At 40.8% G+C, this 13,656-nt stretch overlaps 1 protein-coding gene across 7 annotated transcripts in view; it reads right to left on the reverse strand.

The window, feature by feature from the left end:
• ENPP2 (ectonucleotide pyrophosphatase/phosphodiesterase 2) overlaps positions 1-13,656 on the reverse strand; it is a 117,981-nt gene that overhangs the window by 13,203 nt on the left and 91,122 nt on the right. For 3 of the 7 annotated variants that reach the window (XM_021942583.2, XM_021942588.2, XM_021942587.2), the window contains 3 exons: positions 12,493-12,677; positions 9,855-9,906; positions 438-574 (listed from right to left, as the gene is read on the reverse strand). In XM_021942583.2, the coding sequence (XP_021798275.1) occupies positions 438-574; positions 9,855-9,906; positions 12,493-12,677 (374 nt within the window). Of the gene's footprint in view, positions 1-437; positions 575-1,914; positions 1,990-9,854; positions 9,907-12,492; positions 12,678-13,656 lie in introns of all 7 variants that reach the window. The other 4 variants (XM_021942581.2, XM_021942585.2, XM_021942582.2 and 1 more) reach the window with 3 other exon arrangements.

The following is a 13,656-nucleotide window of genomic DNA, read 5'->3' on the forward strand; positions in this document are numbered from 1 at the left end:
AAAATTAAAAAAAAAAAAAAAAAAACAGATGCTGATAGTGGGGGAGGTCGGAGGGGGGTGGGTGAATATGTGGGAACTCTGCACTTTCCACTCAATCTTGCTGGGAAATAAAATATGCTCTTAAAAAATAAGGTCTATTAAAATAAATAAACAAACCTTGGCGGTTTCCATAACTATTGGGCAATGACTTAGGCAGAGTAAGAGAAAATAAAAGAATGAGTGATCTCCCTTCAATGTTTAACATATTCCCATGCAATTACCAGAACATGGAATAAAGACTAATTCAAAATATCTTACAATAAATCCAACATAGGATTTCTCTCATTAAGAAAAAATAAAATATTTTCTAAGACAAAATTCTATTAAGCAAGGAATCATTGTATTAACGTGAGGAATATAATAAAATAAAGAATATAAAATCCAATGTTCTCAACGACCTGTTTGGAAACAGTATATGATGTCCAGAGTGGCATTAGGAATATTTCACTATAACCACTTTCAAAGTCAGTGTGATATAAGATATCATATCTAGTCCGATAAAGCACTGCAGGCCGCCCGTAGAGGAGGTGTCTCTCTAAGAAAGAAAAAAAAAAAACTGTGTTAGATGTGTATTAAATTTTACATCAAAGGTTAAAGAAATACTGGAAGAGTCAAGTTCCCTAAAATGTGCTAGCTTACTTATTAATAATATAGAACCTTCTCCTTAATTTAATCAAGTTAGTTTTCCTAACATTTTTGTGGATTATCTGATCACCTAAGCATGGGTCAAGCCTCACAGTTATCAAAACCATAATGTAAATGCTGTATTTACGTAATGCTTTTTTTAGCTGAACTAAATTTTAGTTCAAATTTACAATTTGAACAGAAAGGAAACATTATGTAATACATTTTGAAATGATTCAGCTGAATGGAAAGCCAATAGGATTGGATTTTTGTAGAATTAATTATTTTGACCCCTGAAGAGGCTTATCGGGTTCATCAACGATTTAATTAAGAAGAAGGCACACGTTGATCATTATATGCGTACTGCAACTCAAAGATGCATTCCTTCAGCACAAAAAGTGAGTAGTAATGAGCATTTAAAGTAAGCAGCTTTGTCATACAGAGGAAAACTCTTTAGGTAAGGACTTAAAGGAACATGTATAGATAAAATAAGTGGGCATTCAAGAGGGTCTTCTAAGTACAGAAGAGGGAAGTTCATCAGTTACCAAAGAACTCAGTTAAGACCCCCAGTGCAGATTCAGACCTCCAAAGGAAAGCTCTCTTCTTAGGAAAAAAGGTCTGAAGCTTCACTCTTTGCAGAAGACGAGATGAGAGTTCAGTATACAAATCTTCATTCCACACTCTGCAATAAATACCTGGAGCTTGATCTGCCCACTTTGGATAGGCTAAAGTCAAAACTTCCATAGATTCTTGGAAATTTGGGGCCCTACAGACCAAAATATTTAGAGATTGAGGCTTAGGCAATTCACAATTCCTTAAGTGATAAATTTTACAAAAATTTCTTGTACTACTTTTTCTACTAGAGAAAATCAGTTCTGAAAAACACTTATTAAATAATGTATACATGTTGCTTTAATTAAAGTCTTACCATTCTATGCAAGTAATGGAGAAAATTCTTCGTAGAATATTTTGCAAGACCCTCCCAAGTAGAACTGCGAATTTGAGACAAAGCGGCCCACGCTATTACAACACAAGCCTGTTCTGGCTAGTTTGGCTGCTCCAGCATTGCAGTAAATGTAGAAGCCTTAGTTAAGCTGCCAAATTTGGGGACCCACCCCTAAAGATTAGAACATAATCTGACAATATTAAATAAATGAAATATAATAAACAAATAAAACGCCAGCAAATCGTAACAGTAGTACTTAGGGGCAGTAAAACAACCCAGACTTTCCTTCAAAACTCAAACCAAACCTTTTCTAGGTTCAAAATTTCCATTAATGTTTTCCTTGTTTTCATTTCTGCTGCCTCTGAATTTCCTGGTTTCAGCTGGAAGCAGAAGTATCAAAATTCTTTGAGAAGCTATTCTCTTTTTATCATTTAAGTTTTCATGGTTACCACACACAGTCCTCCAAACTCAAATTCAAGCTTGGTGTCTAATCTATTCCATTAGGGGACAATAAAATAGCAGCCATGTTCCCATATGCAATACCCATCCCTAGAGCAACCACCAAACAAGACTCTTGGACAATCTATAGTCTCCACTAATTCTGGCTCTTCCTCTAAATTCTCCTCATTTCTAAGCAGTCAACGTAACACTCTATTCCACAAAGGCTAATATATTTGCAACACTCTCTTCACAATTGTTGTTAGCAACATTACACTATCATATATGCTATTTCCTTTCTCTCTACCAGAAATAACTTCTCCAGTCTTTGCCCAGTCTGTCACCTGTCTCCTTCCAAATTTATCGATTATTCTTCATCATCAAACATTGAGCACCTTGGTTGGGCCAGACCTTGGTTGTGCCAGACCTTGGGTTGTAGAACGGAGGTACTGGGCAAAGATGATTAAGATAGAGCTCTTACCCTCAAAGAGTTCACGAGTCAATGGGAGAGACAAACATGGCACAAATAATAGATGCCATGTGGTCTGCACCGTATCAAAGATAGTTACAGAGTGTGATGGGAAAGCAGAGGATGACGAATGCTGGAAATGGGGTGGAGGTGGCATCAATAAAGTCCTTTATGGAGCACATGAAGTTAAACCAGGCTGGCCCCATATTCCAGTTTTATGCCTGTTGCCCTAGTATAATTGTTAATAGTGTCCCCTTTCACTTTCAAAAGTGTATGACAAATATTCAGCCCTCATGGAATAGACATGAGAGGAAACGGCAAGGGGGCCAAGACGGGTAGAGATATCTTAAGATTCATTTTCTCTGCTGGGCATAGTGACTCATGTCTGTAATCACAGCACTTTGGGAGGCCAAGGCGGGTGGATTGCCTAAGGCCAGGAGTTTGAGACTAGCTGGCCAACATGGCAAAACCCTGTCTCTACTAAAAATACAAAAATTAGCCAGGCACGGTGGCACGCACCTGTAATCCTAGCTACTCGGGAGTCTGAGACAGGAGAATCACTTGAACCCAGGAGGTGGAGGATGCAATTAGCCAAGGTTGTGCCACTGCACTCCAGCCTGGGTGACAGAGCGAGGCTCTGTCTCAAAAAAAAAAAAGATTCATTTTCTCCTGAAAAGTTTCCTCAATAAAGCTTCTCCATCTCTACTCACTGTACTGCTCTATATATATAGATTCAACTTGCTTCAGAAATTTGGGTTCTGGCCAGGTGCAGTGGCTCACACCTATAAGTCTAGCACTTTGGGAGGCTGAATTGGGTGGATCACCTGAGGTCAGGAGTTTGAGACCAGCCTGGCCAACACGGTGAAACACTGTCTCTACTGAAAATACAAAAATTAGCCAGGCGTGGTGGCATGCGCTTGTAATCCCAGCTACTTGGGAGGCTGGGGCAGAATTGCTTGAACCTGGGAGGCGGAGGTTGCAGTGAGCCAAGATTGTGCCACTGCACTCCAGCCTGGGTGACAGTGCAAGACTCTCTGTCTCAAAAAAAAAAGAAATTTGAGTTCCATAGCTCCATAGCTTCCAAGCTATTGTCATAACTGCAAGTTTTGGCACACAGCTGTAACACAAAAGTATCACTATCTGACTGTTTTTTTCTCAATTATTACTGAGCAAAAACAGCATAATAAGGGGAAAAAGTACAGTGGTTTTTACAGCCTCCTAAAAATCCATCCAAGGTCTCCAATGACCCAAAAAATCTACTTGGGTCTTCCTGGAGCTTAATAGTTTCATCTAAGAAAGAGGGGAAAATAATCTCTGCAGTAAGAAACACCCATTTTAAGGTCCAGAATCAAAATTTAGATTTTATTTTTTCAGTTAAGTATCAAAGAATCACAGGTTCAGAGTCATTCCTAGTCTTTATGACATCTTGGGGGAGCCACCCATTGCATTTTTGTTGAGCCAGAAGTCTCTCTACTCAGGCCACAAAATGTACTTGAATCTTGTTCTCGGCATACATTGAGATCTGTATCTCGAGACCAGCAACCCTGGAGACTAGCCTGCAAGCCTCTGCTTTTGCAATATGTTTCCGGGATTTCTTGACGTGGATCTAGTATAACCTGGTCTTCCCAGGCTGGGAATGCCTGTCATGGAATTCCAGACCAAGCCTTCATTCCACACCCCAGTTCCCTGTTTACAATAGTGTCTTTGGCAGTTTTGGTACACGCCAAGGTTCTCCTCCAGATACCACACTTGGCAAAATACTGTGAGGCCAATCTTTTTAAGTGGTGTGGACTTCCCCAGCACTCATTCTTTTTGTCTTCCAAATTTGAGTCGTAGAGGCCGGAGTTTGTGTTCCTGTTCCCTCCTCAGCTTCCTGATTCAGATTCCCACAGATGAGCAGGCTGTCTTGAGAGCCACATGAAAATCTCTCCTCTTTTTTGTTTTTTTAAAACATTCACTCCCACAATAATGTGCTCTTAAATCTTACCACAAAATCTCTACCCAAGATCTTTCCTTTTCCTGCGTACTTTCTCCTTTGCCTTACAAGTGCCTATTATCATTTGCTGCCATTTCAACCTCCTCTGAGATTTGATTCAAGGCCTCTCTTTAGTGCCCTGTTCTTTCTTACCCAACCTTGAAAACATTATGCTGTAACGTATCAACTAGATAAATCCTACAACAGAACAATAACTTTATGAGGACAGGGACTTCATCTGTTTTACTCACCACTGTATCTTCCATCTCCAACAATGCCAATCACATAATATCCACCTGGCAAACACTTGTTGATAAGTTAATGATAAGTACTTTTTAAAATCTTGGCTTTCTACGTATGACCTGTCTAATGTTACCCTGAAAGGTACACTGGGCAGATCAATAGTATCATCTCCAGCTTACTGATGAAGGAACTGGAGGTTTATGATTTGCACAAAATAATTCAGCTGCATAGCAGCACTAGAATCCTAGGCCTCCACCCTCCTGGTCCATTATTCTTCTGCTTGGCCTTTTGGATGGTCTCCAGTTGGGTGCTGGCTGCTGGGTTTTTTTATGGAGACTATACAGGAATAAAGATCCACCTACTCCCAAGCATGAGCCCTGCCCGAGTAATGCCCACTGAGAAGCTAATGAGGACAGTAGTTTCTGTCAAAGCATCTAGTATTTCAGAAGCAACTTCCAAACTTTGACATACAAATTTTTTTGTTGAGCAAAAAGTCTCTCTACTCAGGCTACAAAATGTACATGAAAAACAAAATTTCCTTTTGACATATTCCCTTTGTTCCCACTCTTAGAATAAGAAGCATTTTCAGATGAAAGCACATGGGCTTCAGTGCCCTATAAAACTGCATTCAAATCTAATCTCAGCTCTTTATAGTTCTGGTACTCTGTAACTTAATCTCCCAAAGCTTTATATCTCCCTGGAATGTTGCACTGTTTACAGGCAAAATATGTAAAGTGCCTTGTTTAGTCTTAACTCAAAGTAGCTGCAGTTGTAGCAGATGCAGTTGTACTGTTTAGTAAAGGGTATGTGCTCTACCTCAATACTGGCAAAGAATATTGCTAGGTAAAAGTTGTTAAAATTCAATCTACCATCAAATTCATCTTGAATTCTACTATAAACAAAAAACAATTACTATGTATTGATTTCTTCCAAGTATTCCCAAAAACACACAGATAACACACGCAGACACAGACACTCAGAAACACGAGTGAGTGCTATCTCCTTCTTTCTCTAGAACAACCAATATCTCCAAAGAAATAACACAAATGAGAAACATTCCGGAATTGACAAAAGCTAAAGAAGATGCTCCCCCTGTAGCCATATTCAGGACTCTGCTTTAAAGTTAACAAGAATTACTAGTGTTTAAGTCAATTTTCTTTTTCTTTTTTGAAATGGAGTTTCGCTTTTGTTGCCCAGGCTGGAGGGCAAAGGCGAGATCTCGACTCACTGTAACCTCCACCTCCTGGGTTCAAGCGATTCTCCTGCCTCGGTCTCCTTGGTAGCTGGGATTACAGGTGGATGCCACGATGCCCAGCTAATCTTTGTAATTTTAGTAGAGATGGAGTTTCACCATATTGGTGAGGTTGGTTTTGAACTCTTGACCTCAGGTGATCCGCCCACCTCGGCCTCCCAAAGTCCTGGGATTACAGGTGTGAGCCACTGTGTCCAGCTGTGTTTAAGTCATTTTCCTATCCAAACTAACTTCTCATTGTGTGTGATAAGGAGCCAAGTATACATAGGTGTTAAAATTATTTTTAATTCCTTTTTCACAAAGATGATGGTGAGTGCTAACCTAAGAAAATGTGACACTTTTTTATAGCAATGTAAATAGAGAAAAGGCTAAGGTGAAAATAAATGGTGCAATTATTCTTGCAGTGAAAATTATACTTGGCTATAGTGCCAGAATTTCTTGCTACAAGAGATTTTTTAAATTTTCTTTTCATTCATTCATTCATCCATGGATTCAATGCCACAAGGAAATGAGTTTTTGCTGCATGGAAAGTCTGCCAAGACATAAGGTCTATGAGATCCAGAAATAACAACAGGCACACAATTAAGCTCTGAAGTCTACCACATATCTAGAAATATTAAAGTTTGGCAAGCAGCTTAGATTGCCATTTTTGAGGATTACATTTTTCTTTCTCTTTATTTTAGTAAAGGATTTGATTCCATAACAGTTTAAATATTTATAGCAAAATATTGACCAAGATTAGTTTAATACACCTCTTTTTTTTTTTTTTATCACAGATATCCCCGTAATTGTTTCACTATTGGAACGTTCAGCTTTTACTCATGTATTTTGTACAGATGTATGAGTGATTTTACAGCATATGACATTAAAACAGCCACATATAAATGTTATAGGTGAAGTGTGTATAGCACATGACGTATTCTGAAAAATATCAACTACTTACATGTGTGTTTTAAAAAACTAATAATAAAAATAGTACAACTTTACAGCTACATAGAAGTTTAGGTTTACAAACTACTTTAAAAGCCTTGATATGTATTCAAAGGTACCTAGAAAGGGGAAGTAATTCCCCTGAACATACACACATGTGCTCACACACATGGTGTTCACATTCACAAAGATCTCCTCCAGTAGGGCAGACACTGAACATTTTAAATGGGAGGCCAAATTTATAACACAGGAAACATCATAAAGGTCCGAAAGAACTCAGACCAAGAAAACGTCCCTTTGCCACTGAAGAAACGACCGAGATAGAGCCCAAAAGGGGACAAAGCCCAAGAGACAAAGAGATAGAGAAAGAGCAACAGGAGAAAGAGCATTGAGGTTTATACACATTCCAGCCTCTAAGCAAGCAAATGCATTGCACATAATAAGACAAATACTTTTGAAGATGCTCTTGTATCATTAAAGGCTGTTGCCACTAGGCTATGAGCAGATTTAGAATAACCTGTGCTATTCTAGATTTCCCCTCAATATTTTATGCCACCACTTTGAAGCCATGAATTAGAAACTAAAAGTGGTACAGTTGCGTCAGAGTAACCAGTGCCAGCCCAGTGTCAGTATTCAACAAATGCTTGCTGAACGAATCCACGAGGGTTTGTTTCCATGAAAATACATAAACTTTAAGCTTCCGTGGTAGAAAAAGACACTTCAGTGATATAAGAAAGAAACTCATGTTCCACTCGGAGCAGAGCAATGGAGATATAACCTTCCTAACTATATCCCTCCTTACAGCCCTGAGAGTCAGTGATTCACTAAGAAGATGTCTCTTATTTTTATGCTCTAAAGTTTGAGGTGATTATATTTTTTGTTTGTTTGTTTGTTTGTGAGACAGAGTCTCCCTCTGTCATCCAGGTTGCAGTGCAGTGGTGCGATCTCGGCTCACTGCAACCTCTGCCTCCCGGGTTCAAGCAATTCTCCTGCCTCAGCCTCCCACGTAGCTGGGCGCACGCCACTACCGCCCAGATAATTTTTGTATTTGTTTAGTAGAGATGGGGTTTCACCATGTTGGCCAGGCTGGTCTGGAACTCCTGACCTCGGGTAATCTGCCTGCCTCAGCCTCCCAGAGTGCTGCGATTACAGGCGTGAGCCACTGTGCCCAGCTGCAGTCATTGTTTATACCGAATTGTGAGACTGGTTTTGTCACATGAGGACACTGCCACCCACCAACAAATTAAATGCAGGAATGTTTTTCTCAGACAGAAATGCTTTAGTACCATGAACAGTCAGACTTTGAATCAGCAAAATCATGGGAGTCCAATAGAAGTTACCATAATTAATGTCATTACAGACTTTTAGAAGAGAAACATCTGAGTAGTATTTCTCTGCCTTGGCAACTAAATATCTGAAAAACTTGAATCATGAGACTCCCCATCTTTCGACTCTAGCAATGTTCTAATTGTTCTAATTATAATGACACTCTAGTCCACTAGAGGTTAGGTGTCAAACATTGCAAATCACTTGTAGAGTTTGTGAAGGATTTGTGTGCCTTCCACCAACAATGGCCTATCTTCAAAGTGAGGTTCATTCAGTTCTATGCCAGAGTCTGTGTGTTCTGTGATCAAAGGGAGAAGTGGGATGGAGATACAGAAAAGGAAGAAGGAGGCAGATGAAGATCTTTAAAAGAGGAAAAATAAGTCAAGTAAATCAAATCTTCTACTGGTTTCCTCAACTCTACTTAATCAGATTGGAAAGAGTGTATATGATAAACAGAACCATATGTAAGCTAATAACTCAAGCGATGCTCTCAGGAGAATTTGACCATGTGCATCTTTGCTGCATGACTTGTGGCTGCTATGCTTGAGTTCTTTCTGCGTTTTACATACACTTTTAGTCATTTCCTGGCTGTTTCAACATGCTGTCCCATCTACTCTAGTAACATGTATAGGAGGTTTCCGCTCCCCTTCTATTTTCCTCCAATTTTGTGAAACTTCACAATCAGATAAAAAAAGACTGCATGGTAGATTGTGTTCTTGTTCCTCATTATTTACTGCCTCCACCCATTGCCATATGACTTGCAGGATAGAGTCCCCATGGAAAAAATACACTTCCCTACACCATTGGTTTCATGTGCTCAGCTTTGGCCAGCGAACTGTGAATGGAGTGACATATACCTCATAAAAGCAGAAGCACTGAGACCCAGTGCACAGTTCTGCCACTCTTTTCCCTCTGCCAAGAGCAAGACATGTCTCTGATGGAGGCTACTCCTTCAGCCTGGATTCCAGAATAAAGAACACACATGGGGCAAAGCTGCCCTTGGCCTACAGCCAGCATACTAAAATGTAAAATGGGAGCAAGAAACCATTTTAAAGTCACTGGGTTTTGTTTTGTTTTTTTTTTTTGGTCATATCATAAGCTTGCAAAAGTTCACTAATATGTGCTTGTTATCACTGTACATAAAGTAAGAGTTAGGGCTCGAGATGATCTTTCATGTGGGAGGGAGTTCTGATTTGATTCCTTCTGTGTATCTCTCCCTTTCACAATATACACACTGACTCTTGAGGTAGATCGTTTCGGGATGGGCACCAGCTGCTATTATTTATCATTGTGACTATCATTCCCTTTAGAGGAGTGCCCCATAGCACCTTAACTTAGGACCCATCAGATACAAACCGTTTGTGTATTTTTCAGAGGGCTTGAAAGCTATTGAAGGGGGAGAAAAGCTATTGGAATTTTTCTGTTACACAGCTGGCATCCTCTGTACATGGAATAAACCAATATCCTTTGCCAGACAGGTATAAAAGTCACTTTGCAATATAAATTTTAATTTTAAACAGTATCGTGCTTACACTATAATGTAAATAAGAAGCCTCTTAGATTTTTGAAAACTAGAAAAACCTTATCTGATTGTGTTGCATCAACCCCTTACCTTCTGTAGACCCTTTCGTATGAAGTCGTTTGTTGAGTTCATCCAACTTGTTCTTCATGTGTGAAAACCAGTTAAGGGAAAAAGAAAGCAAATCAGAAATGTTCTTTCTCTCCTATGCCCTGCTGTCTACTTAGCACCCTGCTAAATTCAAAAGCGAACTCTAAACTCCATCTATGTCATACATTCTTTTGAGGAATTACTCTTTTCTCTCAAACTGACATTCTGGGCTCCACTTCTAGCAGTTCTACGTTTGTAAGCACCTTCTTCAATCTCTGTTTCCTTTCCTTAAAACTATGGATAATCACGGTGCCAATTTCCCATGTCGGTACTGATGATGCTTTGGGCATATGTATGTATGTTAATTAGGATAATGCCTAAATGTTTCAGATTAATCTCTAGGCACACTGAAGTGATTCCCAAACTAACTTATGAAATCACTTTTCACCAAAGCTAAAAAGTAATGACTCAGCAATTCTGAAACATCATGAGTCAGCAACTCTACCCTTCACTATATATCCTAGCCTATGTGTACAAGAAGACATTTCCAGTAATGTCTGTGGTAACATCGTTGTAAGAGCTAACGTGTGCAAATTACTAAATGTTCTTAAGTAGGAAAATGAAAAAAAAATTCTTATGGTATATTTATACAATTAAACATTAACCACTGTATTAGTGATAAAAATAAGTGAGCTAAAACTTCATGTATTAATATACATGTCTCAAAAACATAATGATAAACAAAATAATTGCAAGATACATATAAGAATATTTTTTAAAATTTTACAACATGCGTGGCCGGGCGCGGTGGCTCAAGCCTGTAATCCCAGCACTTTGGGAGGCCGAGGCGGGTGGATCACGAGGTCAGGAGATCGAGACCATCCTGGCTAACATGGTGAAACCCCGTCTCTACTAAAAATACAAAAAACTAGCCGGGCGTGGTGGCGGGCGCCTGTAGTCCCAGCTACTCGGAGGCTGAGGCAGGAGAATGGCGTGAACCTGGGAGGCGGAGCTTGCAGTGAGCCGAGATCGCGCCACTGCACTCCAGCCTGGGTAACACAGCGCGAGACTCCGTCTCAAAAAAAAAAAAAAAAAAAATTTTACAACATGCAAAACTATAGTATAGGTTATTTTAGGAAACTATACAAAAGATTACTTAATACATTATTTAATAGATATATACTGCCGGGCATGGAGGCTGACGCCTATAATCCCAGCACTTTGGGAGGCCAAGGAAAGCAGATCACCTGAGGTCAGGAGTTCAAGACCAGTCTGGCCAACATGGTGAAACCCTGTCTCTACTAAAACTACAAAAATTAGCTGGGAGTGATGGTGGGTGCCTGTAATCCCAGCTACTCTGGAGGCTGAGGCAGGAGAATCGCTTGAACTCAGGAGGCGGATGTTGCAGTGAGCCGAGATCGCGCCACTGCACTCCAGCCTCGGCAACAGAGCAAGACTCCATCTAAAAGAAAAAAAGAAAAACTGTCCAAACATAGTATGCAGGAGTAGTCTCTGTTTGCACCACTACCACATCCCTGTTACACCCTCCCACACCCTGCTCTGTGTCCTGGGAGGCTGACCTCTAGGGATGGCATCAAAGAGCAAACTTGCCCTGTGGCTCGCTGTTGGGCGCTATCAAGGGGAAACATGTGAAAGGAAGTACAGGGGAGGGAGATGAGGGTAGTATTCCCCTTGCTGGGAGTGCTCCCTGCTGGGTTGCAATGCACAAGCTGCACTCATTGGCCAAAGACAATAGTTCCTTTCTATTCAGCTCTCTTTCCATATGCTGGAAACTTACTCCTTCCCCTCACCCTTCAAGCTTTGGAGGGTACCACGCAAACCCCAGGGCACTTCACCACTCCTCATTGACTTCCATCCATCTCGCTGCTCAGCCCTTGTAAATTACCCATTAAATATGACTGAAACAATTCCTTTAAAGTCTCTTTCTTTTTTTTCCTTTTTTCTTTTTTATTGAGATAGAGTCTCGCTCTGTCACCCAGGCTGGAGTGCAGTGACACGATCCCAGTTCACTGCAACCTCTGCCTCCTGGGTTCAAGTGATTCTCCCGCCTCAGCCTCCCGAGTAGCTGGGATCAGAGGCGTGCGTCACTGTGCCTGGCTAATTGTTTTGTATTTTTAGTAGAGATAGGGTTTCGCCATGTTGGCCAAGCTGGTCTGGAACTCCTGACCTCAAGTGATCCGCCTGCCTCGGCCTCCCAAAGTGCTGGGATTACAGGCATGAGCCACTGCGCCAGGCCTAAACTCTTTTTCAAAATCTCTTCTATATGGGCCACCTGTTTCCCATTGGGACCATGACTAACGGACATGTGATCCACAGTTGAAGAAAATAGAAAAAGATTTTGGTTGAGAACTGTGACTCCACAGATTAGCAACATGAATTCTACTTTTTGTTTTTCATGGTCTATACCTGTTCTTTTCAATATGGTACCCACAAGCCACATAGGGCTCTTTAATTATAAAGTAATAAAATAAAAATTTAGTTCCTCAGTCACACTAGCCAGTAGCTACCATTTTGGACAGCACAATTATAGACCATGTCCACTGTCACAGAAAGTTCTACTGACCAGTACTGTTAGCCACCCAACACATTCCTCCATAATAAACATAAAGATTATTTCTACCTTTGGCTCTACCTTATCATCACAAGTGCAGCCCAGGTCAAAATCAGACTGAAGGTACATAATCCCTGGATAACTGGGTCTGGTAACTTCCTCTGGCATGGTTGGCCTGAAGGTATTAGTACGCAGGAGATGATTCAAACTTCCATGGGTCCCATTATTAGGAGCTGGCTTCAATCCCAGGAGATCTAATGAAAAGTAAGAAAAGGAGGCAGGTGCTTCTTACATCTTTTTGATGAGATATGGTAAGGTTTAAAAGCCTTCACCTTCTATGGGGTCTGAAAACTCTGAACACAAATCAGAATTGGACAAAACCCAATGTAGATGGCAGGCACCCCCTCCTTACCTCCTGAACCATTCTGGACTGAGTACATCTTGCCACAGCTTTCTGAAATAGCCAAGTTCATTGCTTGACCATGAATAGAGAGAGAGATTCCCAAAAGAAAGAGTGAAGGAACAAGACCTTGATTAACTATTGCCCATATCTGTGATAGTTACAACCCAAGGACCATCCATGTCACTATCACTTTTTTCTGCACTTCTCTGGGACTGTTTAATTCCACCTTTTGAAATGAGACTTATAATCAATAGCTAACTAGAAGTCTGCCCTCTAATGACTCCACAGAAGTGTGGGGACGTGAGGAGGCTTTGGCCCTGTCCCCTGAAGTGCCACTGAGCCATGAACAGGCTGATTTCATAGCAAATGAATGGTTGCCAAGTGCATATTCAGTGACTTGCTTGAGCTCAGAGGCAGGACAGGGGAGAGCTAGCAGCCAAGATGGGAAAAGAACCCAGGAGACCCGACTTGCAGACTCCCCCTCTAACCACCAGACTGGCACTCCCTTACTAAATAGGAAAAGTTGTCCTCATTCAGCAACTAGAAGCTCAAGGAAGAAAAATAATTAAGAGCACATAAATAGCTGGCCAGGATGCAAGCTGGCAACATTTTTAACTGGGCTGCAATGCGAGAGATGGAGGTGGAGAGGGCTCTGTGCAGAACTCTTGCTTCATCAGGTCTCTGACCAGAGGTGTCAAACTGTAATGCTATGTTAGACCAGCCAGAGGCTGCCAACAGCAACACTATGAAAACGCCCCATTAGTCAACTGTTGAAGGAAGACAAAGAAGCCTTAGAAGGGGATAATATTCTGTCTTTGAACCAATGGGCA

Source organism: Papio anubis, chromosome 8 (assembly GCF_008728515.1).
Source record: "Papio anubis isolate 15944 chromosome 8, Panubis1.0, whole genome shotgun sequence".
In the NCBI taxonomy this organism is placed as follows: domain Eukaryota; kingdom Metazoa; phylum Chordata; class Mammalia; order Primates; family Cercopithecidae; genus Papio; species Papio anubis.